Consider the following 26,217-nt stretch of genomic DNA (forward strand, 5'->3'; position numbering starts at 1 on the left):
TCTTAATACTGTAAAAAAAAAATGTTAATAAAGCAAAGAAATTTTCCCCAACAGGTGTCTAACAGGACATAATTTACTAAAACATGTCGGTCACTGAATGTTTAAACATCAATTATTTTACTCAAAAATGTGCCACAAAAAACATTTGTAACAATTTTAGTACTTTGTAAAGAAACAAATCTAAACAATTTCACAAAAGACGTGTATGTGAATGTCGTTTCTGTGCATCTTTCTGAAATTAGAGATTGATCCAACATGTTGCTCATTTCAAAATATTTTTACTTCTTTTCCTTTTTGGCAGCTTGTCTGTTTTGGAGAAACATTTATGTCGCCTACATCAGATGGCATGGTATTTTATTGAAATTTCTAATCTTGTATTTAAAAAAAAATCTTGTTCCTGAATATTTATGGTGTTTTTTCCTGAAATATGTTTAAAGAAATGTTTTCTCTATTTTCTATTCTTCCAGATACATGCAAGAATATAGTCCACTTTACTCTGATAACCTGAAATAAAATGTTATTTATGGGTCAAGGCTTGAATGGAACCCCTTTTTTACATCAAAGCAAAATCCTTGAGGTTCGACAAGACAAAGCAGACGCAAAAAATACACACAAGCACTGATCCAGGAGTACATTTTATGTTAAAAAAGTAAATAGTTAATGGCAAAACAGATTAAGGATAAAGACAGTCCACATCTTCTTCAACAGTGACAGAACCATCTGTAGAAAGAGACCTAGTCAAAGTCCAAACATGCATAAATCCATTGTGTCCAACCAATGGGACAGAGCTTGATCTATTTTGCAAACAAGAGTGATCAAAACGGATCTTTTTCTAGATTTCCAAAGTTGGTAGAGATGTAAGCAGAAAGGCCTGTAGTGGTAGAATCCACATAAAATACATGAACGAGAAAAAGTTCAAACGATTTTAAGACTTTTCTCAGGGCTCTGGAAATAGCTGTGAGCCATTTGCCTTCTCACTGGCACACTGACATTAATGGGAGGGGGTCAGCTCACGCCCCTCTCTCTGCTGTCTGAGTGTAACCCCGCCCTCTCGGGACACGCGGGGACAGCGAATCAAGCAGATTTGTGGGGGGGGAGACAATCCGCAGCAAGAGAAACAGATAGAAAGAAGCAGAAGAGGAGGAGGAGACCCTCAACTTGGTTCCCCGTAGTGGAGCAGCTCCTCCCGGTGCGTTGCAGTCTCGGCTCTCCGCCGGACCGGGCATGCACGACCCGCCGCGGAGAGAGTGATCCGCGCCGCAGCGAGCAAAGATGCAGGCGGAGGACATGGAGGTACCTATCATTAATAACCTTAACGATAACGGCGACAGACAGAGGCCGAAAGGGAAAGATGTGTTCAAGGATCAGCAGAAAGAGTCGGAGGTAAATGCGAGAGGCGATGTTGTACATTGGGGCTGTCACAGCTTGTAGTAGGTGCGTGTGTGTGTGTGTGAACGTGTGTGTATGTTGTTGCTGGGGAGCTTTCAGATCAGCTGAATGTCCTTTTTCCATGCAGTGTCTTGGCTCGAAAGCGTGGAGGCATGCAGGCAGACGGGGATGTGTTATTTTGGCAGCTGAGTCCTAAAAATAACCCGGTAATCCTACAGTGGTGCTGCATGCAGGTGGTGAAATGTGACTGCTGCTGCCACGACCACTCAGCAGCCACCAGACACACGTTTACAACAAAACACTAGCCTACTTTACGCTCTCTAAACAGCACCAGTCTTATAGTTTTTATTTATGTCTGGACCATCCAATTAAAAAAAAAAAAAAGATAATATGTAATGTGAATAATAATTGAAATGTCTGGTTTAAAGCTAATATTCTGTATATATTTTTTTTAAAAAACAATCTTCACTGAGAATAAAAACCCAGGACTGTGGATTTCCACATCAGGATTTCACAAAATAAGTTTGTTAAAAGCACTTTTTTGTATTGTTTTACAATATATGCATTTACAAATGAGAAAACAGAACAAGAAATCACATTTCTAAAAATGTGACATTTTAGAAATATTTCCCAGCAGGCATTGAAGAGGACACCATTTTACAAAAGGTGTTTCAAATATAAAATGTTTAATTGAAGCAAATGATCTTACAGGGAATATGTTTCATAAAAGGACTTTTAAAAGCATGAAATGTTGCCAAACATGTCGCTTAACTGCAAATAAACAAATTTTACACAACAGATACATGTCTGTGTAATTTACATGATATGTATCCAAAATTTAAAGATGAAAAATATTTGAATTTTTTTTTAGCTTCAACCAGAATACAGCTGTTCTCATTTGAAGAAGATATTTGCTTAAAAACGTGTAAAAACAAATGATAAAAGTTCAAATAGATGGACTCATGCCTTTTGTGATGTCATCAGAGTCCTGCATATGGGAGCTTGTTTTAGAGAGTAGAGTCTCTTAAGAAACATTTTATATTTAAAAACAAAAATGGCAGAACAGATAGAAAAACTCCATGGAGTTTTGGAGTCTCCATTCATATCTTAAGACATTTTGGTTGATTTCAAAAAAAGAGTCTGACTTATAACTTTATAAGTTATAAGTCAGACTGAGACTTATAACTTAGCTGAAAGAACAAGCTGCACTAATGCATCGTATTGCTACTTTTTTCTTGTGTTTTAACCTTGGAAATCAACTTTGAATGCCTCCTTCACTTCCTCAGTCCTCATCAAGGCAGCACAGCTGGGTTCATGTCTATTAATTATTCTCCTCATGCAAAAATAACTAGAAGATGAAGCTGTGTTGCTAGGCTTGCCGAGTACAGATGCGGTACATTAGAGACCCCGGTTGTCAGTCAGAGTTGTCATTCAGCTCGTGCTTTGAAAGCAGCGGAGGGGGCGTTTGAGAGAATTAGAGCAAATTCGTCTCACATCCGCTGGATTCTGGGATGGGCAGGGCCGAGGAGGGGGTTGGTTGATGGTGTCGGTGGCTCCATGGCTCAGGCGTTGAAAGCTTTTATTGTCAAAGCTGTGTTTAGATGCTCTGCCTATGTAGAGCATCTAAGGCTGTGTGGAAATTAGTTGCTTCTGCTGGTTTGAGTGGTCATCTGTTGTCGCTGTGGCAAGTGAGAAGACAGGATGAAGAAGGTAGGAAACACAGGCGAAATGGACTTAATGCGAATGCAAGTTCTCACTTCTAGGATGGTTGATAAACATCTCTGCTCTGAGCCTTGTCTCGTTCAGATACTTAAAGGGATAATTCATATTTTTCAGAAGATTTTGCTGCAGTCAAGTCTACTTGTTTACTTGGACGAACAGATTAGGTTCGGAGCGTGTGGTGAGCATTTGTTTTCAGCCCCCTTTAGTCTGATACCTTTGATTAAATTTCAGTGCAACACATTTCCTTCAGGAGCCACTTAATTCTCAATTAGACTCCAGCTATGTGTGATTTAATCTGTGAATAAATCCAGTTGTTTAATGAAGTCCTCAGAGGTCTGTTAGAGAACATTAGTGAAAAACCGCATCATGAAGACCAACACACACACAGCAGACACATGTCAGGGTGAAAGTGGTGGAGCGGTTTAAAGCGGAGTTGGATTCTCACTCGTGTTCCTCCACTGAACCAAATCCTGAACTTTCTGACTGCTGTAGCAAATGATTTCCTTACTTATTTGCATTTTTAAGTGGGTCTTTTTTAAGAGCAGTAGTGGTATGGAATGGTGTTATTTAGTCAGTCTTACACGATGCTGACTGAGTGTCAGCGAGTATTTATAAGAGACTGTTAATGAACGGCAGCAGACGGTTACTTAACCGGGACGGCTGAGTCAGAGAGCACGTCCTTATTTGCGGATCTGTGCTGGGCCCCTCAGGGATTGTTTTCATTGGGTTAAATGCAGCTAACGCTCCGAGCTCAGAGCTTCAGGTGACATTAGGATTGTATTTAATCCTCATCCGCATAAAATTAGACTTTTGTTATTAATCTGGTGGTCAGGCTGCTTCCCTCGTTTGTTTTTGGTTTGATGCATTGGTCCATAATGTAAAAGCTGTAGTGCACCTTACTCTTATTATGATTGGTTCCTGTTTACGTTCCAGTGTTGTCTTCCACTTTCATGTCTTGGTGTGTCTTGCACAACCCGTTTTCCTGCAAATTGCTTCCTTGTCACACGCTTACCCGAGAGAGCAAAGAAATCCGTCAAGCTTGGATCTTGTTACTTCAAAACCAACTTTTAAACTTCCTGAAACTCTTTCTTCCTTGTGCTGAAGGTAATTTTTTTTCTTATTTTAATGCAAACACTTTTGTAATATATTTGTTGCAGTTGCATTGAGCTGCTGATACGCTAATCACATGGTGGGGTCAACAGGGATCCCCCCACAATCCCTTCCTGACCACAGCAGCTAATCCTGTGTGAAACCGAGGCGGCCATATTTGCTTGTGTGCGCCTTCCATCCTCTCCTCTTCTCTCCCGTCTCACTGCTGCATTGCTGCTGCTCTTTGTTGCAACACCAGACCACTTTGAGGCTCCTGTAACCGCTCAATTACAGGTTGATTAATTCAGGAGCCTCACATGCCCCATAGAGAGCACCTGTAAACTGCAGGGCAAGGATCTGAGGCAAAATATGCAAATGGCTAATCAGCACGGCCTGAAGCCGGAACAGGCAATATTAACAACCTGAAAATCCAAACGAGGAGACAGAATGAACCAAAAGATGTATGTGTTGTTTATGGGTGAAATGAAAATGTAAGACAAATAGTGCAGAATGATCTCAGGACAATGAAAACTTTGGTGTGCAATGACACCGTCGGATAGATCATGCCTATTCTATACCTAGGTTTAAGTTACGGCGATGAATGAAAGTTCAGAATGATTCACGATGGGCTAATTTTGTTGTTTTCCCCTCAGAGCTCCATGGAGTCTCCAAACCTGGAGTTTGAATATGGAGACTCGGACATGCTCACGGCTGAGCTCTCAGGTAGGAGTCAAAGGTTACTGAAGTCCCTTCGTCTGCTGCATGCTGACCTCTTTTCATGCTTTGCCACCCTTCTATATTGTTGGAACAGCTGGTAAAAATGTGCACAAAAGCCTTAAAGGAGATTGACGCTATGGAGATTTACCCCAACCTTCACTTCTTGCTGCAGCTCCTGAATTACTGTACGAGCTGGGACAAAGTTTGTTTTTATTTCCTATCATCTTTGCCTTCCTCTTCACTGTCCATTGTGGCAAGATAAACTTACGTCCTGTCCTCCAGCCTTGTTTGTCACAGCTCAGCTGTTTCAGACTCTTCGGTTTTGCTCAGGCTGTAGAAAAGGGCAACTTTAGGTCAGTATTTTTTTTTTGTCTTGGAGCCACTTCCTCAACTTTGCACCCTGATATTCCATCTTTCCAAGGGTGCATTCACACCGACCCTTTAATCATTCATTCATTTGCCTAGAACATCCAGTTTGTTTGGGGAGGGTTAAATGCGCAATCTAACTCTGATGCGGACCAAAAAATAAACTCTGATTCACATAAAAACCTACTGCTTTTTTGTTTGCATTTCAAATCCAATCATATCCAAATGTTGCTGTTTTTGTTTTTTTGTTTTTTTTGATTGACCATGAGTTAATTTTGAGTGACTAATTTAGGCTTCCATCCAGCACCAATTTGTGTTTTGTATGTGTTTGATTTTGAGTCATGATGTTCATGGCACGCGGGGAATTTGCCAGAGTCTTACTCACCCTGGTGAGCATGCAGTCAGTCACAACAGCTCATCTCCTCGGGGTCAGACGATGACGAGTGCTCTGAGAGCAGAAGGAGACGTGTAGCGGTGTGACAAATGGATGCCCACAAAAACGATGTGATCCACACCAGTTGAGACAGAAGCTGAGGTCTTTTCTTCTGTGAGTCTAGCCAGAACCAGTTACCCCTTTTTTATTCAGAGCCTGGTCTAATTAGCCTCTTTTAAGGAGTTGACATGCTTTGACTCGTTCACAGGCACGTTTTAGGTCAGTTTCACTAAAGAATTTAAGCCAGGCGTCTTCAGTTTGCTGTAAAGCTTAAAGGATTGCAATGATTGTTGATGAGAATCAGGGCCTGGAGAGTCGAAATTATGCTCTGGTGAGAGGCTTCATTTTAAACACCTGCCTGACACTTAATAAAACCAACTTTGGGTTTTCTGAGTACAGACAGAAGAGGTTGTAGTTACCGACCCGACAGCACTGAGGTGAAAAATGATCCCATCTCCACGGTTACACATTTCCTCTGTTTTGTCGCGCTTAAATTTTCAGATAGTATGCCCAACTTTAAGAACAGTTAGACATAACCAGCATAAATTAAACAAAATTCATTTAAAAAATAAAATAGTTTTTACATTTGTTGTGGAGAATATTTGGTTCACTTTTCTTTGGAAAATTGTTTTTATTTTCAAGCATGAATTTAAGCCTATAGACTTCAACTGAAGTACTTCAACATTTTTCTTTGTGCCATACAGAGAGACACAAAAACCTAAATGTTTTTGGCAGGAAAATTGTAATATTTTGTGTCATGTTTTCTGCAGAGCTGTACAGTTACACAGAAGAGCCAGAGTTCGCCCTGAACAGAGACTACTTCGAGGAGGACTTCAGGAGCCATGGTAGTGTTTCTCTCCGACTTAATCTGACTTGAATTAAATTGAAATGTATTGAATTTATTTTGATGATGGAACAAAGAACAGAATTAACACCTAGTAATTAGAATCGGGTATCATCATCGAGCAAAGCAAGACAAAAAAGCAAAGAGCTTATGTCCATATTTCCCTATAAAATTCAGTACAAACATACTGAGTTTTCCATTTGTTTTCATTACTACTGAAAACAAATGGAAGGAAAGAGACAGTATAAAACTTATACTGTTCTTAAGAGGTATTAAACCCTAAAGAACAGAATATCTGGACACTTAAACTTAATTTAGTTACTGTTTTATAACCAGTTTGCAGTGGTGGGAAGTAACGAAGTACAAGTATTTCGTTACTGTACTTAAGTACAATTTTCGTGTATCTGTACTTTACTTAAGTAGATTTAATAATGGATACTTTCTACTTTTACTCCACTACATTTTACAGTAAGTATCTGTACTTTCTACTTCACTACATTTCTACAAAACTGTCGCGTTACTCGTTACATCCAAGTCGCGTTGCGCTTTTTGTCCTTAAAATGTGAAGTTCATGGACTTAAGGTGGCGCCGTAAAATCCAAGCAATAACGTCACTTAGTGTCTGTTGTCACCCATCGCCTCCACCTTTACTCGCACGCGGAGCTCCAGACATGCGCAGTGGTTTCCTCTGAGCGGGAGAAGATGTCTGCCTAGCCGTCAGTAATATAATACCGTTGCATAAATCATAACGTAAAATCAGCAGCGCTTCGTTTTTACAGACGGTGGGTATTTAGTCCAACTTTTAGCGCCACTTCGAAGGAAAGCTTAAAGAAAAGTAAGATCTGTGGACGTGATGCTAGCAAAGCTAGCTGTACAGAGACACGTTGCATCTGCCATGAAAAAAGTTGTCACTCATGCGCTGAATAATTGTGTGGAGGTGTTGACTGAGGTGTCGCAAATATGGGACAACGCTGTGACCAAAGTCTGCATTGATATGACATTCAGGAATGATCCGATTCTTCTGGACGGATCTTTACTGATTAAATTTATTTCAGCTCTAAATATTTAATATCTATGTGTTTTATGGGAATGTGGATCTTTCAGATCAATTTGTGAAGCAATTTTGAAGATAAAACTTAATGTTTTTGTGTCACGTAGCGGGGTGCTGGTCTTGACTTGGTCTCAGGTTCGGTGGTCTTGACTACAACTCTGCTACGTGGCTCCTTGGTTGCATGTCCTCCCCCACCCACCTTCTTTCCATCCCCTTTCTGTTGGATTTCTTTAAGAATAAATGCCACTAGTGGCAAAAAAAAGTGAAGTTCATGGTATGTTAGGACAGGAGACAAGATGTTTCCATCCCTGAAATTATGATGCATAGAATCACATTTTTAAGTCTAAACTATGTTACAAAGAGTAAACATAATAAAAACATGCTTTATCTGTGGCATTGTTCATTAAATGGCACATTTCCTAATGTAAATACGATCGGTTCATTTAATGATATTGTATTAGGGATTAGGTTATGCATTCAGCAAGTACTTTTACTTTTAATACTTAAGTATTTTTAAAAGCCAGTACTTTTTTACTTTTACTTAAGTACAAATGTTAATGTGATAGTTTTACTTTTACTTAAGTACAAATGTTAAGGACGTTTTCCACCACTGCCAGTTTGTAAAAAAAAAAAAAAGAAGCTTTTCTCTTTACGGTTTGGGCATTTAGAGACATCTCTACCAGCCAGTCATTATGTAACTCAGTGCTAAGCATGTCCTCAACCCAGTATCCAACCAATAAAACTGAGTCATCAGTTTTATTGAAATAAGCTTCAAAATTCTTCAGAAATCACAAAAAAACCCCAAAAAAAACAAACAAACAGGCAGCTAAGGATGGCTCCCTGTGGTGCGCCCAATCCCAGAGCTTTTTCACTAGACAGATTCCCCATTTAATTCTACCATTTGTGTGCAGTTTTAAAATATGAACTGGCTGCTTTTTGTGCCAAAGCTTGTTGCAGACCTGAATGTGTAACAAGCTTAGACATAGCATTTGATTTTACTGCTGACATCTTATAGTGCTCTTAAATTAAAACCGGAAGATTAACTCAACTGAAATTTCAGCAGCATACATGGCTGCATAAACCAAAAAGTTATTAGAGGAGAGAGGAAATAAGCCAAGTAATGTTTATCCTCTAATTAAGTGGAAACAACCTTTGTGGTCAGAGGGATGCCAGCATAACAAAGTCATTTCTGGTGAAATGGCGTCTTTGGGATATTATAAATGTTTTTTATTCTAAAATGAGAACAGAGTGGGGAACAGGCACATCAAAGCTCGGCTCGTTTAAGCCTGTCGAAGAACAGACCACCCAAATCGTACTTTTCATTTCTAGATCAAACCTGTTTTTGCTACTTTTCTTCCCCGTTATTTGTCAACATTTCATTTTAGCAAGCCAGAGGGTTTCACCATGAAAAAAACAAAACAAAAAAACACAAAGCACTCGCTGTGCTAAAAAAAAAAAGAAGCATGTATTATTTTCTTTTTAATCAGATGCGCTGCTTCGTCACCTTGCCTCCGAATTGACGGGTAATAAATAGCAGGATTAGACGACGGCCTCTCTTGCTGCTGCTTCACAGAGATGCAGCTCAGGGCCGCCTGTTTGCACCGCGGTCTTTTCATTAGGTCGAGTGCATTGTGTGGTGCAACCAATCGACAGAGGCTGCTTTCCCTGCTCGACTTGGGCTCTGCAGTGCATGTGAAACTGACAGGCTGCTCATCAATGTTTTATGCTGCTGCCCCATGAATTCTCAGGAAGTCACGAACATAAATTACAGTAATAGAGGAGACGTGTCTGATTGAGGCCTTTTGCAGACGGGGCTGAAATTAAAAATCTTATTTTCATTTCCTGAGAGCACACAGAGTAAGTCTCAGCATCCTTTATAGGCTATCAGTTCTTCCCCGATGATGATGATGCTAATAATGCCTATTAAAATTGATCAAATAAACAATCTAATAATGGATCGCAGTGAAAACAGGAAAAGCATTTTGCTTTGTTTTCCTCCTGTAGAAGTGTTCTTATTGTGTGTGCCTCATTTCCTGCTGGGTCTTAATAATCTTTTCTAATTTCTCATAATAACATCATCAGTTCCTGTTAATTAGGGCTTTCTGTGCTTTCAGATATTTCCTGCAGCTAATGCAAAGGGACAGCACTCAATATTCCACTAATAACACACAGACTGTAGCAGGAGTTGGCCTCCTGATTCACATCCGTACTCGCTAAACAAACTGTTATTACATAACTGTTATTATTACATAATTATTAAATTAGAAAGTATGGGAGACGATAGGCCTGATTAGGAGACAAGTAGGACAAGTCATGTATTAAGACAATCTGGAGATTACTGGAGAAAACAAAAGGATGCTTCAGAGTTCCTGGTCCCGACTTCTTAATTTGAGAAAAAGAAGTGGGCCGAAAACAGAGCCTTGGGGAACCCCCTGATGTGGCTTTGTCCATTTCACTCAAAAATAAATAAAAATAGTTCTACGAAAAGAGTTGTTGAAGCAAATGTGTTATGGTGAAGAAATTCATTAAGTCAGAGGACGATGAGCAGTGCAATTTATTGACTATCAATTTGATAAAATCCTAAAATGTTTCGAGATGTTCTAGAAAATGCAACACCTCCAGGGTTTTAGGCTTATATCGTCACTATACCAAAATATTTTCAAATGAAGGTTGTAGTCCGGAATCTTTTCTTACTTGGAGTCATGCAGAACCAACAATTTTCCAGCTGAATTTTAGCCCACTCTTCTTTTCAGAATCGTTTTAATTCAGAGGTTTTTTTCAATAGAACATCCTAGGTTAGACTTTGAATAGGCCATTTCAGTTGTTTCTTTATTTCCACAAGCCAACCAGTAATCACGCCTGGGTAAATTGTGGTTAGATATATTTTCACACAGGCCGGATAGCTTTCAGTCGCTTTTTTCTCCACCTGATAAATCAAGTCATCATTTGAAAGCTGTTTTTCACATTGCCTGGTATTAAAATGTGTTGGGGGGAGGAAAAAAAAGCAAAAACAGAAGCAAACTGTGCATTGCAGCTCGAGGCAGAAGGTGGACGGAGCTGACGGTGGACGAGCAGAGGACGTACGTCATGAGACTACTGGACGCGCTGGAGGTGACGGACAGGGACAAGAGGCTGAAGGTGGCCAGGGCCATCCTCTACCTGGCTCAGGGTTCGTGCTCCCAGTCCATCACCAACTGCCTCAGCACATTCTGCTCTGGAAAAAGAAAATATCAGTTTCTTGCATTTTACTTTTTATAGGTATATGTTTGAGTAAAATGAACATTGTCGTTTTATTCTATGAACTACTGACAACATGTCTCTGAAGCTCCAAGCAAAAAGTTTGTATTCATTTGCAGAAAATGAGAAATGGTCAAAATAATGAAAAAGATGCATCATTCAGACGTCAAATAATGCAAAGAGAACAAGTTAGTATTAATTCAGAGACAACAATACTAATGTTTTAACTCAGGAAGAGTTCAGAAATCAATATTTGGTGGAAAAACCAGGAGGTTTTCAATGAGGCTCAATGCAGTGGGATCTTAATTTTTCCAGAATTGTATATGTATATACAAGTGTGATAGTGTTACTCCATCATTTTATCACTTCTGCTTTTAATTTCTTTTCACTTTCAGACCTTTAATTGGGACTCCACACTAGCTAAACTACTGACAATCAATTCTTCTGTGTTTCATTCCCCCCCCCCCACCACTTCTTTGGCCAGGTGTGTTTGATGAGTGTGACACAGAGGTGGATGTGCTCCACTGGTCCAGACACAACATCTTCCTGCTTTACGACATGGGCATCTTCACAGCGCTGCTGGAGCTGCTGAGCATGGAGATAGAGTAAGCAGGAAACGGTTCCCAAGAGAAAATTGTAAATTACATATGGATACGTTATTGTTTACTTTGTAAATACTTTAAAAGCTACTTTACCTTTCTTAGATTTTTTTGTAAATGTGTGTTTAGTGCTGCTGGTGTCAGCCTCCTTGGGGATGTAGTTATGTAAGCTTCATCAAGCCACAGTCTAAGTACAAATCTGTACAAGTGAGACAAATACATGTAGAATAGTGACGGATTATGTTGGGGAAATAAAAAAAAAAAAACTCTTGGTGAGACTTCTTATTTATGATGTGATTATTACAAGTTATCTTGTATGCGTTTGCAAGGATTTTCAGACTCTCTTGCGATTTAAAAAATAGAAATAAAGCAGTAATTCTTCCTGCAGTAACAGCCAGGCGTGCAGCAGTGCGGTGAGGAAGCCTGCCATCTCTCTGGCGGACAGCACCGAGCTCAGGTAAGTCACACGAATCGCAGAAGAGACGACTCCTCGTTCGTTTCAGATGAAAACACTGAGAGACGATAACTGGAGGAAACCGACTCTGTACTGTTTGTTCGTTTTAATTTGTGAGCTTCTGCTTCTTTTGGTGGAAACGATGCTTGAACAAAGTAGGCCGAACGCCACAATCACACACTTTGCTCAGATGACGCACTCAGAGCTCCTTCTGTGCTCTTTCTGGATAAATGTGCACAAATAATTACCAGCTGGCGAAGCAGATTTACACCCAAGTAGTTCTAAAGAACTGATAATTGTTGAATTAGAAGCACTTACAGTATATATAATTGTCAGTAATGTGTTGTACAGTGAAATATCTGAGGACACTGTACAAGCAAAGCAACTCCATTAAAATAATTCACCAAATAAAATAGAACAATGTAAGTAGAGTATCTAATCTGCCAGCTTTGCACATTTTTGGATTTCCACTTCCAATCCGTCTCTCATATTCCTTCCACTCCATAATTATGCACTACTATGTGAAATATAGTGTCTAAAGAGGCTGTGGACGATCTGATCTTTGACTAAAACAGAAGTTGTTTGCAGAATCACTTGCAGCTTTCAGGACGAAACCACCCTTTGAACGATTCGTCTAACTGTATCATGTGCTCAAAATCCTCAGAGTCCTCCTGAGCATCATGTACCTGATGGTGGAGACCGTTCGTGTCCAAACAGAGGATGACCGACCCGAGTGGAGGGCAGCCAGAGAGACCTTCAAGAACGAGCTGGGTGTGTGTGTACGCAGTGTGTTTGCATCAGCTACTCTCCTGACTGTCGTTTCTAACCCGCAGACGCTCGTACAACCCTCAGGTTCGCCTCTGTACAACGGAGAGCCCTTCGCTCTGCTCCTCTTCACCATGGTGACCAAGTTCTGCAGCATGAACGCACCTCACTTCCCGATGAAGAAAGTGCTGCTGCTGCTGTGGAAAACTGTGCTGGTTGGTGTAATAAAGCTACATTATTTTTCTGTGTTCTATGAGCTTTAATGTGTTTTATTACGATTTTATGTGATTGGCCAAATAGTTTAAAAATGTTTTTTTTTTTTTTTTTTTTTCAGAAATAAAACTAGTAGTGGCAGCATCATGCTATTCTATTCATCCTTTCTTTTTATATTCAGCAGCTGAAATATGTCCAAGTTTAATAGCGTGAGAAAACTTCAATTTTAGTATTTTAAACAGCTGAGTTGGAAAAGTCAAAAAGTTGCTAGGAAAAACAGAGAAAACTTAATATTAAGCTCAAATTTTCTCAATCAACTTCAGATTAATTCATTAATAATATCCTTGAATCGCTGCTTTTCTGTCCCCCTTCCCAGTTCACGTTGGGGGGCTTCGAGGAGCTCCAGCAGATGAAAGTGGGGGCCCGGGAGCGCCTCAGCTTGCCCCCGCTGCCGGAGGACAGCATCAAGGTGGTGCGAGCCATGAGGGCGGCGTCTCCCCCGGCCTCGGCCATGGAGCTCATCGAGCAGCAGCAGCAGCAGAAGAGAGGCCGACGCAGCCGCAGGGTACACGCATCCAGACCCGCTCGCGCACACACACACACGCACACACACACGCACACACACACACACACACACACACACACACACACACACACATGCATACACTCACACCTCAGCTGTTTTACTAACAGCTAACCCCTCATTAGCATGGAAGAGTAGATCTTCTGCAGCTTTTCTCTAACTGCTTCGCCAACATCATCAGTTCCCTGCTGTAAGTCAGTGACCACAGATGATCTTGGTGGGATTCCCAGCCCCTCTGCTTATTATTTATTCTTTTTTTTTTCTTTCATTAGAGCTCTAACTGCCCTCTGGTTTCTTATTGCCCCTCTTCCTTCTGTCCCCACAGAGTGCCTTTGTTGATAGCTTGGAAGGAGACAGTCCCTTTCCCAAGAAGCAGGTCTTTACCCACAAATTCCCTTCTCTTTTCCTCCTGCATTTCCTCTCTGCACCGAGCTGGACTTTTTGCACTCCTCTCCCACTTCCCTGCGATCCCACTTTTCTTCTTCCTCTCTGCCAGCTCCTTTACTTTCTCCTCGTATGTTCTTTTTGACTCTCTTTATCCCTCTTTCTCTAAGTCCTCCTCTCTCTGTCTCTCCTCCCCTCCCGTTCTCCTCCTCCTCTGTGGGCAGCAGGGTTGGCGGGACAGGGCTGACTTGCTGGCTGTAACCATCGGCTCCAGAGTGGGTCACTGTCTCCACTCTCCCATATAGACAGTTCACTTCAGACATTCGCTTTAGGAGCATCTCTCCTGTAGTTTTCATCACATTGCGACTAGTTTCTTTTTTTTTTTTAGCTTCAAAACAAGCCACCGTGCTCTGTAGCGTTTCGGCAAGGGGCCACTTCCTTTTAAAATGCATTCATTGAGACTCCATTTTTAGCTTGAACTTGTCCAAGCTCTCAACTGGATGTAATTGAAAGCGGTGGCCCTCCTAACCCCGATAGCAGAACTCCGGCTTTGTCGTTTCACTCAGCAGAGAATGGCTTTTCCATAGAGAATGGCTCCCCACACAGTTCCACCTGCTCCTCTCTTCTCATCCCCCCACCACCACCACCACCACCTTCCCACCACACACACTCTATGCACCCGTCACCTCTAGTCCCCCGACTGATGCACCATACATCAGCTGCAGTAGTCCAGCTAGCAGCCGGAAAGCTTACTCATGCCTGATGCTTGCACCGTTGCCATTCACACGCTGTGTGAGTTTGTGTGGTTCCCGCTCTGAATGGGATTGTTTGGACGTGAAAACTCGGTGTTGGCTTGAGTTGTGTGCCTGTTTTCTTCTGATGTGCCCCTGTGTGGTAAGTTCAAAAACGACATGCTGCGTTTGGTTGCTGTGGAAACGTTCTTTTTGTCCCCCACTTGAGTCAAACTACTGCGAGCCGTCAGCAACCGGAGTTTGTTTTTTGAGGTTTTAGAAAAACTTTCAGCATTCTGATTTGTATTCTTATACAAATGAGAAAATTTCTGATAACAGTAATGGTAAGAGTCTGGGTCTTTATTTTTTTATTCCACCTCAAAATCCCTTGAAGTGATTCTGATTTCTGCCAAGTTCAGTGGTGGTGGTATTATGATGTGGGAATGCTTAGGTTAGTTTAACCTAAAAGGTTACCTCCAAAATATTGCAGGATGCTTTCACAAGAAGCCAATATACCATCAATTGTTGCCAATCAGTAGTAACAGTATCCCATGATACTGTGGGATACAATCCCACAGTATCATGATGTGGGATTGTTTTGTTGGAAAATAGAGATTAATTGTGTAATAAAAAAAACCATAAATATATATTTTTTCATATTGTTTGTGGTCAGAAATTCTTGATTCTAAGCCCTTGCAACTTTTAGATTAGATTGGACTTAATAACAGCAACAAGGACATTTAAGTTTTTCTTTTAATTAAGAAACATTTAAACTATTTTCTGATTGCTTGTTACATCCTCAGTCTACATGTAACTACCAACTACGGCCTTTAAGCAGGAGTCAGTCAGTGGAATATTTTTTTTCTTATGTAAACCCAGATAAACTCCTGTGGGTTTATTACACGTGCCGCAGGCAAACAGGTGTTATCGCTGTTTAATCTGTCCTCCTCTCCGTTGTGCGTTGGTGTGTGCATGTTGCGCTTGACTGACGTGTCCCTCGTCCTCCTGTTTGTTTCGTCGCAGCTGTTAAAAGGCAAAACGATGGAAAATTTCATTCGTTCTCACTTGATGATCACGACTCAAACTCTAAATCGTCCATTTAAAAAAATAAAATAAAATAAAAATTAAATCAGCCGCTATATTAGAGAACAGCAGTGTGGGCTGGAAAGTTTAAGGAGATCTATCAAGGTTCTTTCATCCAAAAAGCAACTGAAATAAAGATTAAAAGATGATTAGAATGTTGTTGTTTTTTTTTTCAAAGATGGCACATTTGAACTCCCATAAGTACAGTGTCACCTTGTGAGTGTTGACTCCCTGTCCTCTGTCTCCCCTTCCAGCCCCTGGTCAAGCAGGACAGCCTGGACACCTACAACGAGCGGGACCCCTTCAAGAACGACGACGCCCGTGACGAGGAGGACGACCCGGAGGACACGGACAGCGGCATCGAGGGGGAAGTGGACCCCCTGGATCGGGACGTCATCATCCAGCCTCCGCCACCTCCGCCTCCACTGAGACCCCCGACAGAGAGGGTCAACTTCCCCAAAGGCCTGCCCTGGGCCCCCAAAGTTAGGTGAGCGTCTCATTCAATGAAGGAGCTGAAAGAAAGTTGAAAATGCTGGAATTTATTTCAATTGATTAATCGTTAACAGGAGAATACAGACTCAAAAGCAGTAATTAAGCCAAAACTGTACAAAAATATTACACATTTTGCATTTAAGATAAAAAAAACACCCCCTTGTCTATAAATATGTTATATGTAAGAAGTGGCATAGTTTTAGCTTCATCCAGTTAAAATTCAGTGAAAAAAAGTCTGTTAAGCATCTTTTGCTATCCAATTATTAACCGGTAAATCCAAAAACAATATTTAACAGATCAGTGCTGCATTGTATTGATATTGAATCCAGCAGAAATAAGTGAATTTTTCACATGTTGTTAGAAGGATATTTGTTTAGCTTCACATTCATCCTTTGCTACAAAGGATCAAGTATACACTAAAGCAATGCTAATGCACTATTTCAAATTGTAAAGAGGAAAATTTGATTACAGGAAAAGAAAATCCTCAACATGTTATCAGATTTTCACATAAACACAGACAATTTGTAGCATTAGTCCGTTTTTTTCATTGTTTTTTTTTTTTTTTGTCAAATCATGACATCCCTGAACTACAGTCAGAAATGTGATGTTTGTTTTCCATCCATTTCCCATCGCTGAAGCCTGAAAAGCCGTAGCGTCAGGACTAATTTTCCCTGCTTTGGTATATGCCAGCATTTAAGAGGTTAAAATTAGGTCTAAATAAAAAATCTTTACAGTTTTTTCTCTCTTTGCGCTCAAGCAGCAATATGCTCTCCATCTGCTGATGCCAGAGAGCAGCCTGGGTGTTTCTGCAGGGTGCCGCCGCTGCTGCTTCTATACGCATGAATAATGTGTCTCATCGTAGCTATGCATCTTTTATCTGTTATCAGAACACCGAGCTTCTGGGTTTCTGTTTCTTTAGCTGTGTTGATTCCTGCGTTTACTCCACCGTCTGATTCTTTGTGTTCACAGGGAGAAGGACATCGAGCACTTCCTGGAGACCAGCAGGAACAAGTTCATTGGTTTTACTTTGGGGAAGTAAGTGCGCCGTTCCCGAAGGTCAATCAGTTCATCTCTCTGTCAGGTTTAACCCTTCGTTCTCTGGCAGTGACACGGAGACCCTGGTGGGGTTACCCAGACCCATCCATGAGAGTGTAAAGACCCTCAAACAGGTGAGCAGGCGAACTTTTGTTGTGTTTTGCTTTCTACAAAAACTTTTTACAGTGCTGTGAGAAAACATTGGGCCCCTGACCCGCAGATTTCTTCTGGTTTTGGTTTTTTTCATGCAGTTTTCAGGTCATAAATCAATCTGGAACATCAAACTTAATGACTGTTTGACTCTCACTTTGGTTTATTGGAGTCCAATCCCCTGAGAAATGACTCTGTAATCCTTTCCAGACTTATACATTGTAAATGACTTTGTTTCTCATGTGTTGAGTCGTGGTAGGGCTGAAACGATTAATCGGATTACTTGTGATTAACCGATTAATCGAAACAGTTGTCAACTAAGTAATTGATTAATCGTTACTTTGAGCAGTAATTAAACCAGAATTGTACAAAACATGTTTACATTTTGCCTTTCATCTTAAAAACATATTTGTCTGTCAATATGTTTTCGTTGAAATGCCACAAGCTGCATAGTTTTCGCTTCACCTGGTTCAAATTCACTAAACAAACAATATGTTACATTTTATGCAACAAAATGTTGATTTTCTTATCTAAGAAACCAAATTTATTTGTTTGTTTGCATATTCCAATTCATTTCCGTTGCATAAAATGGCTTACGTGGCTAAATGAAAAATCTGGAGAGCATGCATATTTTTTTTTTATTATCCGATTAATCGTTAAAATAGGCTGCACAGGTAGAGCTGTTGCCTTGCAGCAACAAGGTTCTGGGTTCGATTCCCGGACCCGGTCTTTCTGCATGGAGTTTGCATGTTCTTCCTGTGCATGCGTGGGTTTTCTCTGGGTACTCCGGTTTCCTCCCACAGACATGACTGTCAGGTTAATTGGCCTCTCCAAATTGCCCCTAGGTGTGTGTGTGCATGGTTGTTTGTCCTCTGTGATTAATTACTTTTCCACAAAGGGTCAAAGGCTTTTCTATTCAATATATGTTTTTTGAAGTTCCTCTGGTTATTTTTGCCTTTGTCAAACGAAGTTGAACGATCCACAAAAGCAAAAACACCAAACTTTTTCACAGTCTAAATAACAGAACGGTTATTTAGAACCGTTACAGCAGCTGCCTTTTTCTTCTCTTCTCTAGCACAAGTATGTGTCGGTGTCTGAGATCCAGATCAAGAGAGAAGAGGACCTTCTGCAGTGTCCGCTCAGTCTGGTGAGCTGCTGTTTCAGTTTCTCTTCACTCATCATTATATTTGGTTTAAGCTCAAATTAAAACTCTAATTAAAGACAGCTCTGTTAGAGATTCAACACAGTCAGTGCTTGTCGGATGTGTGTGTTGTGCTGACAGGGTGAGGAGGAGGTGGAGGAAACCCCTGCTGAGATTTTATACGTGGGAATGCTTCCTAGTCTCTCGCAGTACGTGGTGAGTGGCTCTTTATTAACTTCTCATTACTCGTACCCCCTCTGTGCAGGAAACCTGAGCACTTTTTTCAAACATAGCCGAAGCATTTCAGCCTTTGGAATCAGACTGAAAGCGTAATGGTGTATTATGACCAATAGGTGGTGCCATAATGTGTTGAAAGTCAGATACAGCTTCTTTTTTATTCAATTAGACACAAGTTTAAGTTTTAATTCTTGAATACAGTCGATACAAACCCCATTCTACTGACTACTTGAAATAAGTGATTTTGCTGTCATCTATTTAGTCCTCCCCTACTCCCTGTTACTTGTTGCCTATTTTTAGTAACCACTGGAGCCCTTTTTGGGAATTGTTACAAAACTAGCACAGTTTCTTTCAAAATAAAAGCAGTGTTTTTGTTGTTTGTAAACCAGTAAAGCTCAAAATGTTCATGAAAACTTTTATTTTCATTCGCTTAAATGCATCTGGGAAGACTGCACACACTAACCCTCACCAAAACATAAAGGAAGACGTATCCAGGCAGAAAGTGGTGAACAAATATTCAACTTCACAAACTCGTTAATATGAAATATGAAACAGACGCACTTTGAGCTTCGTTTGGTAAAACCTGGAAACCTGGAAATGTATTAAGTTAACCTGTTAATGGATAATGTAAAGTTGCCCGTTTTCGTATCCTCATCAGATTGCCCTCCTGAAGCTCCTGCTGGCAGCAGCTCCGACATCCAAAGCCAAAACCGACTCAATCAACATCCTGGCTGATGTGCTGCCCGAGGAGATGCCGTAAGCGCACACTTCCTATGGCAGATTTTTTCACTCTGGGTAAACTTTTAAATATGAAGTCCAACCAAACCAGGGACTGCAAGCAAGAGGGAAGGAAGCAGATGAAGGAAGGAAGGACAGACAGGAAAAAGTAATGGCAAAAGGAAGGAAATATGACAATAAGATGACAAATAAAGTCTACAAATACAAGTATTTAAGTTAGTCATTAGGTAGGAGGGATTTATTGATCAGGTGACTTTTACTCCACAGAATTTGTCTGCTTTCGTCACAGTTTGTCGAACCATAAAGACAAAGTTACAGTTGTCGTCAGTTTGTATCTTTGTCTACAGGAGGCACTGTTGAACATAAAAACATAAACCGCTTTGTATTATTTATATGTTGTTGCATGTCTCTGACGCAGTCAGTGGAAAAAAGAAACATTTTCCCACCCGATGTGTCTGTCACACGTTTGTCTAAGTTACTCATTGACTCCGAAGGGGGAAGAGCCTGGTCGTGTCTTTTCTAGGTGTGTGTGTGTGTGTGTGTGTGTGTGTGTGTGTGTGTGTGTGTGTGTGTGTCCTGCAGCATCACTGTCCTTCAGAGCATGAAGCTGGGGATTGACGTGAACCGTCACAAAGAAATCATCGTCAAAGCCATCTCCGCCCTGCTGCTGCTGCTGCTCAAGCATTTAAAGCTGAACCACATCTACCAGGTATCAGCCATCAGCGCAGGTGTTCCCCTGACCTTTGACCCCACACTCACAACTCCCGGACATCATCACTCCGTTCCGCTCTGGAGGGACGCACCGATGCAGATATTTCCTGTTGCTATGAGGAAACGTTTTTTTTTGTAATCTCCTTTAGTTTGTTGCTGAATAGAGTTAAGATGATGGCTCCCTCTGCTGCCACAAAGAGGAACTGCATGCACTAAAGCAATACTGGGAATTAGCAAATATTAGGGCCCCATGATTTCTGTGTGGAATGTAATAAACAAAATGGAATCCACAATAACATTAAAAACAAGTTTCTTAGTTTTGCTCCTAATTTTTTTTTTGATGATGGGGAAACACAGGCGTTGGTTCAACTAAGCCAATGTTCTGTTGAACCAGTGAAGTTTTATTATATTTGTGATCCAGAATAACAGCTAGTCTTGAGCTCTGGCCATTGTTTTGTTAATTTTGTTTTTTTATCCACAGCATAATTACATACTCTTGTAGTTAATAAATATGATCACAATTGAATTCAGAAAAACAAAAAAGGGGAAAAAGTGGAATTTGCGGAAAAGCAAAAGATTTAATAGGGCCCTGCTTTTCCTTCCACTTCACAATTATGCATTACTTTGTGTTGATCTGTCACATTAAATCCAAATAAAATACACATAGGTTTATGTTCTATATGTTTTACATTATTTGACAACCAAACAATTCAGGATAGGTATAAAAAATGGAAGTTTAACTCATATTTAATCACTTGACTTTTAAATCCTGATAGTCCATTGCTGAACTGACGCTGTGTGTAATCTTTCTAAAGCTTCCCCAGTAATAAGAAGGATTTTCTATCTCTGCTGCATGAGAATAAAATCCTCCGCCTCTTGACCTTTTCCACGTGCAAAACCTTATTAACGAAACGGGATTATTATTATTTTTTTTTATCTTTGAGCATTTCCTTTTCCCACAGTTCGAAATAGTCTCCCAGCATTTGGTGTTCGCCAACTGCATCCCGCTCATCCTCAAGTTCTTCAACCAGAACATCATGTCCTACATCAGCGCCAAAAACAGGTAGGAGACGTTAGCTCACGTACTGAATTAAAAAAAACGTTGCAGAATGTTTCGCTACATACGTGCCAACATGCGATGTGTCGCAGCATATGCGTGCTGGACTTTCCCCACTGCGTGGTCCATGAGATGCCTGAGCTCACGGCCGAGAGCTTGGTGAGTGACGGAAAGCACCAGATGAAGATCAGCTAGCATCTGTGCGTCGCTCTGACACGGCTGAGTTGCGTTTGTTTTGTTTGTTTTTGTTTTTTAGGAAGCAGGAGACAACAACCAGTTCTGCTGGAGGAACCTTTTCTCCTGTATCAACTTGCTGAGGATCCTCAACAAGCTGACCAAGTGGAAACACTCCAGAACTATGGTGTGTATCTAAGACGTCTTGATAAGCCAATAGCACCCCATATGAAAATGTATGGAAGGCTGCAATGTTTATGTATATTTAAGTGCAGCAGTGTAATTTTGCATTGATTGATTTGAGCAATAATTGGAGCTTTTTATCACCTTCTGAGGGCTCTTGTAATATTTGTTTACATCCTTTATATTCATTATCTCGGAAAATACCAGCTTTTCTATTTGCTAAAGTTTTATGCTCTTTCTGATTGTAAAACTTGGAAATAGAAATATTACTGTGGGTCATTTGAAATATTTTCTGTAGTAGAAATTTAAAAAAAATATTGTACTTGTCTGTTTTACTGCAACATTTACGGCTTTTATTTAGCTAGACTGAGAGGAAAAAATGGCTCTTTAGACTGTAAAGGTGGCAGACCTGGGATGTAACCCAGAGGCCTTATACTTCAAAGCTGCGATCAAATTTTTATTTCAGTGTTTAGATTTTACAACAAATGTTTAAAATGCCACTGTTCATAATAAGAAAGACAAGAGAACATGACTCAAGACAGGACAGCTACAAGAAAATAGCTTACTTAAATTTTCTGAAGGTCAAGCAGAGGCATAGATAAATAGCTCATAATATATATATATTATGAGCGCTATATATATATATATATATATATGGTGCTAGCATGCACAGACAGGAGGGCACTAAGAGTTTCCATAACAACCATTATATGCTATCTACATGCCAAACAAGTGTTTTGAGAACAAGCCTTTCCTCAAGACGAGCTTTTTATACTCAAATTCAAAACACAAAATACTCCTTCCTTCAGTTTTGTTTTGTAAATGTCTTCCTCCTTTTCAGATGTTGGTTGTTTTTAAGTCGGCCCCCATCCTGAAGAGAGCCCTGAAGGTCAAGCAGGCCATGATGCAGCTCTACGTTCTCAAGCTGCTCAAGATTCAGACCAAGTACCTGGGCCGCCAGTGGAGGAAGAGCAACATGAAGACCATGTCGGCCATCTACCAGAAAGTCCGCCACAGGCTCAATGACGACTGGGCCTATGGAAACGGTAAACATGGGTTTCTAACGGCTAGTGTTTTGAGGTTTGAGGTCCAAAACATCTCAGAAAGCAACGCAACTCAGAATGGCTCAAAAAAAAAAAAGACAAAGGTTGGTTTAGAGAGATTTTTTTTTACACAATAATAAATTAAACCATTATTTCAAAATGTCACTTTGTGTTTATTTCAGCGTTATTCCATTCCACTATTAAAATATGTTTCATTTGTAACATATAAGTGTGATTAAAAAAAAAAGGAAAAACAGCATTTCTCTCCTCACTACGCACATTTAGTTATAGTATTACTGTGCGCTCTGAAACATAATCCTGCACCAGCCTCTTGCAATAATCTGGGTGGTGTTGCCATAGCAACATAGATGGGGGAGACTTCTCAGGGTCACTGTTCCTCATAGGAGAGTGATTTCTCACCATCAGAGAAGCACAGATTGATAGGAAGAGGACGGATTAGTTGGAGATGAGCAAATGTGGCCTCTAATGTTATGTCTGGAAAAAGTGGAATTGATTTTCAATCGACGGGCGCTAATATAAGTTCTCCTCCTGCTCTCTGCCACCAGATATCGATGCCCGACCGTGGGACTTCCAGGCGGAGGAGTGCGCCCTGCGGGAGAGCATCGAGAAGTTCAACAGCCGGCGCTACGACAAGAACAAAAACGGCGACTTTGCGCCCGTGGACAACTGCCTGCAGAGCGTGCTGGGCCAGCGCGTGGAGCTGCCGGAGGACTTCCACTACAGCTACGAGATGTGGCTGGAGCGAGAGGTGTTCTCTCAGCCCATCCAGTGGGAGGGGCTGCTGCAGAACCCGTGACGGCCCAGGCCGGGAGGCGGAGGCGGTGGGGAGACGTGGCACAGCAGAGGTCGATTAAAAAGTGTGGTTTTTATTTCTGAAGTTAGCTAAGTTTTGCTGAAAGATGACAAGACAAGAAGCAACGGTGTTTGGTCAAATCTCAGGAGGAAGGAGGAACGCAGGTAAGATCAGGCCGGTTTGATGCCGCACATATACATTTTCTACGATAACATGTGCCTAAGACTACTGTGAACACACGTAAGCACATAAGAATGAAAGTAGCAGCTCAAAAACCTTTCAGATTGTTGTAGCACGACACTGTTTCGGCCAGTTCTACTGCCCTCCCCCCAAAAAAATGCCAGTCCCTCTTCTTTAGTAAGGCGGTGCTCTTCTGATTCCTTCGTTATGTTTTATTTATTTGTAACACTGTATGGGAAACATTTTATGATGATTTTCTTTTTTAAATATAAGTTAAAAACCAACTTTTTTTATTCTGGAACAAATGAGCTTAAATTATGAGGTTTTAGATTGTAAACTGAAACTCAAACATTGTTTTTTGCATTTTCTAAAAAAAAAAAAAAGTTACAAGAAGAATGATAAATAAAAACAAAAAAAATACGGTCCTGGGAGTTACAGGAAAATAAGGAAGCAAAACCAGCTGAAAGTGTATTAGTTTATTTATGGGTGTTGTTTATGAAAGGAAAGCAAATATAGTTAAAGGAATGTCAAACAATAATCCTTTAAAAAATATCTATATAAGCTATATGCTGAATGCTTAATATTAAACTACAGAACTGATGGGGAGAATTTCTTTAATTTGGAGTTTGGAGTTAAACTTGCAGACACAGATATCGTCCATCTGCTACACATATCAAAACCTGTCAGCACCAGAGTTCTGGATGGTTCCACAGGGAAGTTCAGGGAGATGAAATTCAGACCTTTCCTGTACAAAAAAGTACATTTAACACATCGTGCTTGGGCACAAAACTATGTAGTAATAAAGCTAGCTATTTACTGGCATTATGTGCAGTAGAGTTAGCGATGACTAAACTGTGGCTTCTCTATGTTGTTGAGGGATATTTTTTATTTTTGCTGTGTCATAGAGTAGTTACAAATGAGAGTCTGCAACTTCAACACAGTTTTCAACAATCACTACAGTCTCCTATCTCCTTGTGGAGTTGCTTCCCTGAGCCTTTCTGCTGAACCATCTGGGCTTCTCAAATCTCAGCAATTAGCACTTGTATAGAACAGCTGGAAATCTGTAGCGACTGTCACCAATGTTTATCTTTCCAACTACAGCACAATATGTAACTGCTTATCACACCGATGGTAGGATTTGATTGCTACAATAATTGGTGCTGGGTTTTTTTTGTTTGCTATTCTTCCTTCACTTTGGAGTACCCAAGCAGGACACCAAACGTGTTGTTACGCACACGGACAAGCACAGTGGGATGTTTTGATGTCATTTTTTTTGGTTTGTAGTGGGACGAGTTCCTCCGTGTCTTTGTATACAGTAAGGATGCTCATCTTGATGCTCGGCTGCTTGCCTTTTGTGTACAAATTGTGCATGACCAACATTTTCTCTGCACCTGTATTCAGACAGTAACTTCAGGATGTCCGAAGCGGAGTTGGGTTAAAAGGTAATAAGCTGTCGATATCTTACATGCAGTGGAAAATACCTTTGGTGTCTACATTAATATAACTCTAAATAAGTTGGTTTGATTTATCCTGAATGACGACGTCAAGGAAGTTAACGACTGCAGGTAAGATGTCAACAGCTAACAACCTTTAAAAGAATCTTTCTTCAGAAATTATGAAAAAAAAAAACTGTATTTCTAGCTCTCTTATCGTTATTCTGTTTTCCTGTTAAAGTCACAATTTTCTTCACAAAGAAAATAGGTTAAAATAGTTTATATATATTCTCAGGTTTATGGAGATAACATATAGCAAGAGTTTTAAAAATCTTCCTCACCGTTGTCTAGCTCACTACATGGAGAAAAGTACACACCTTTCTCAGTTCAGTACAATAAACTTTAACTCCAGAAGGTGTACACAGATGTGATGTTGTATTTGTCAGCTGCATTTAATTTCTTTTTCTTTTTTTTTGTATCTTGTGCCAAATTTGAGTGCCATCTCCTATTTGTTAATTATGTTGACACTTTTGCATTCAAATCACTACTGGAGGTTTGCAATACAGTTGTTTTTATTTTCTACCTTTCAACTGTACAATCAAAATAGTAATAGCTGTGTCTTGTACCTTGTACAGTGTTTTACATGTAGGATTCTGTGGAAGTCAGTACAGTATCTATATGTGTGTGTTTTTATTACTCTTCCATATCTGTATATTCTGGATGGAGTTACTTCTCTTTACTGAATTTATTCAGGGATATGTGCAATTACAGATCCACAGAGGCATTATACAACAGAGTGACAAATTACAATATCAGAGTTACCTATTAAACCCTGTCTAAAAACTTGATTTGCTTGTGATCTGATTTTTAAGGATGCTTTGTGCGTTAAGCCAAGTGTATTTGTGCATGCTGGAGGTCAGGTGAAGCGCATCCCGGCGGGATTCAGGAGTAAATAAGAGAACAGAGAACTGACTTCATCCACTTTCCATTAAAATTCCTGGTGTAAGAGTCGGAAGTGAAGTAGCCGAGGCGCCCACAGCGGAACCCATCCGATAATGTAATGTGTTAAATGAAGCTGACGCGGGCAGGCACTTGCTGCCTCAAAGCTCAGAAAGTGACTCTAAGCTACAGACATGACGCGCTAATTTCAGATATCTCCCCGCTGAACTG

General features: G+C 40.5%; 1 protein-coding gene across 5 annotated transcripts; it reads left to right on the forward strand.

The window, feature by feature from the left end:
* Positions 1 to 1,044: 1,044 nt before the first annotated feature.
* strip2 (striatin interacting protein 2) lies at positions 1,045 to 25,895 on the forward strand. 5 transcript variants are annotated; one of them, XM_007578421.2, is made up of 22 exons: positions 1,045 to 1,383; positions 4,854 to 4,923; positions 6,487 to 6,561; positions 10,645 to 10,779; positions 11,332 to 11,452; positions 11,835 to 11,903; positions 12,565 to 12,671; positions 12,753 to 12,880; positions 13,255 to 13,443; positions 13,787 to 13,837; positions 15,914 to 16,146; positions 17,121 to 17,186; positions 17,257 to 17,320; positions 18,412 to 18,483; positions 18,619 to 18,693; positions 19,373 to 19,470; positions 20,035 to 20,161; positions 21,126 to 21,226; positions 21,313 to 21,379; positions 21,477 to 21,581; positions 22,419 to 22,623; positions 23,187 to 25,895. In XM_007578421.2, exons 1-22 carry the CDS (start codon positions 1,273 to 1,275, stop codon positions 23,435 to 23,437), a joined length of 2,520 nt encoding a protein of 839 aa, XP_007578483.1. In that variant the 5' UTR covers positions 1,045 to 1,272; the 3' UTR covers positions 23,438 to 25,895. The 5 variants fall into 5 exon arrangements, with proteins under 5 accessions (XP_007578483.1, XP_007578486.1, XP_007578485.1 ...); XM_007578424.2 differs by having other exon boundaries at positions 1,045 to 1,293; XM_016663984.1 differs by lacking the exon at positions 1,045 to 1,383 and adding an exon at positions 2,587 to 4,215.
* The last annotated feature ends 322 nt before the right edge of the window (positions 25,896 to 26,217 follow it).

Source organism: Poecilia formosa, unplaced genomic scaffold, assembly GCF_000485575.1.
Source record: "Poecilia formosa unplaced genomic scaffold, Poecilia_formosa-5.1.2 Scaffold9, whole genome shotgun sequence".
Lineage (NCBI taxonomy): Eukaryota > Metazoa > Chordata > Actinopteri > Cyprinodontiformes > Poeciliidae > Poecilia > Poecilia formosa.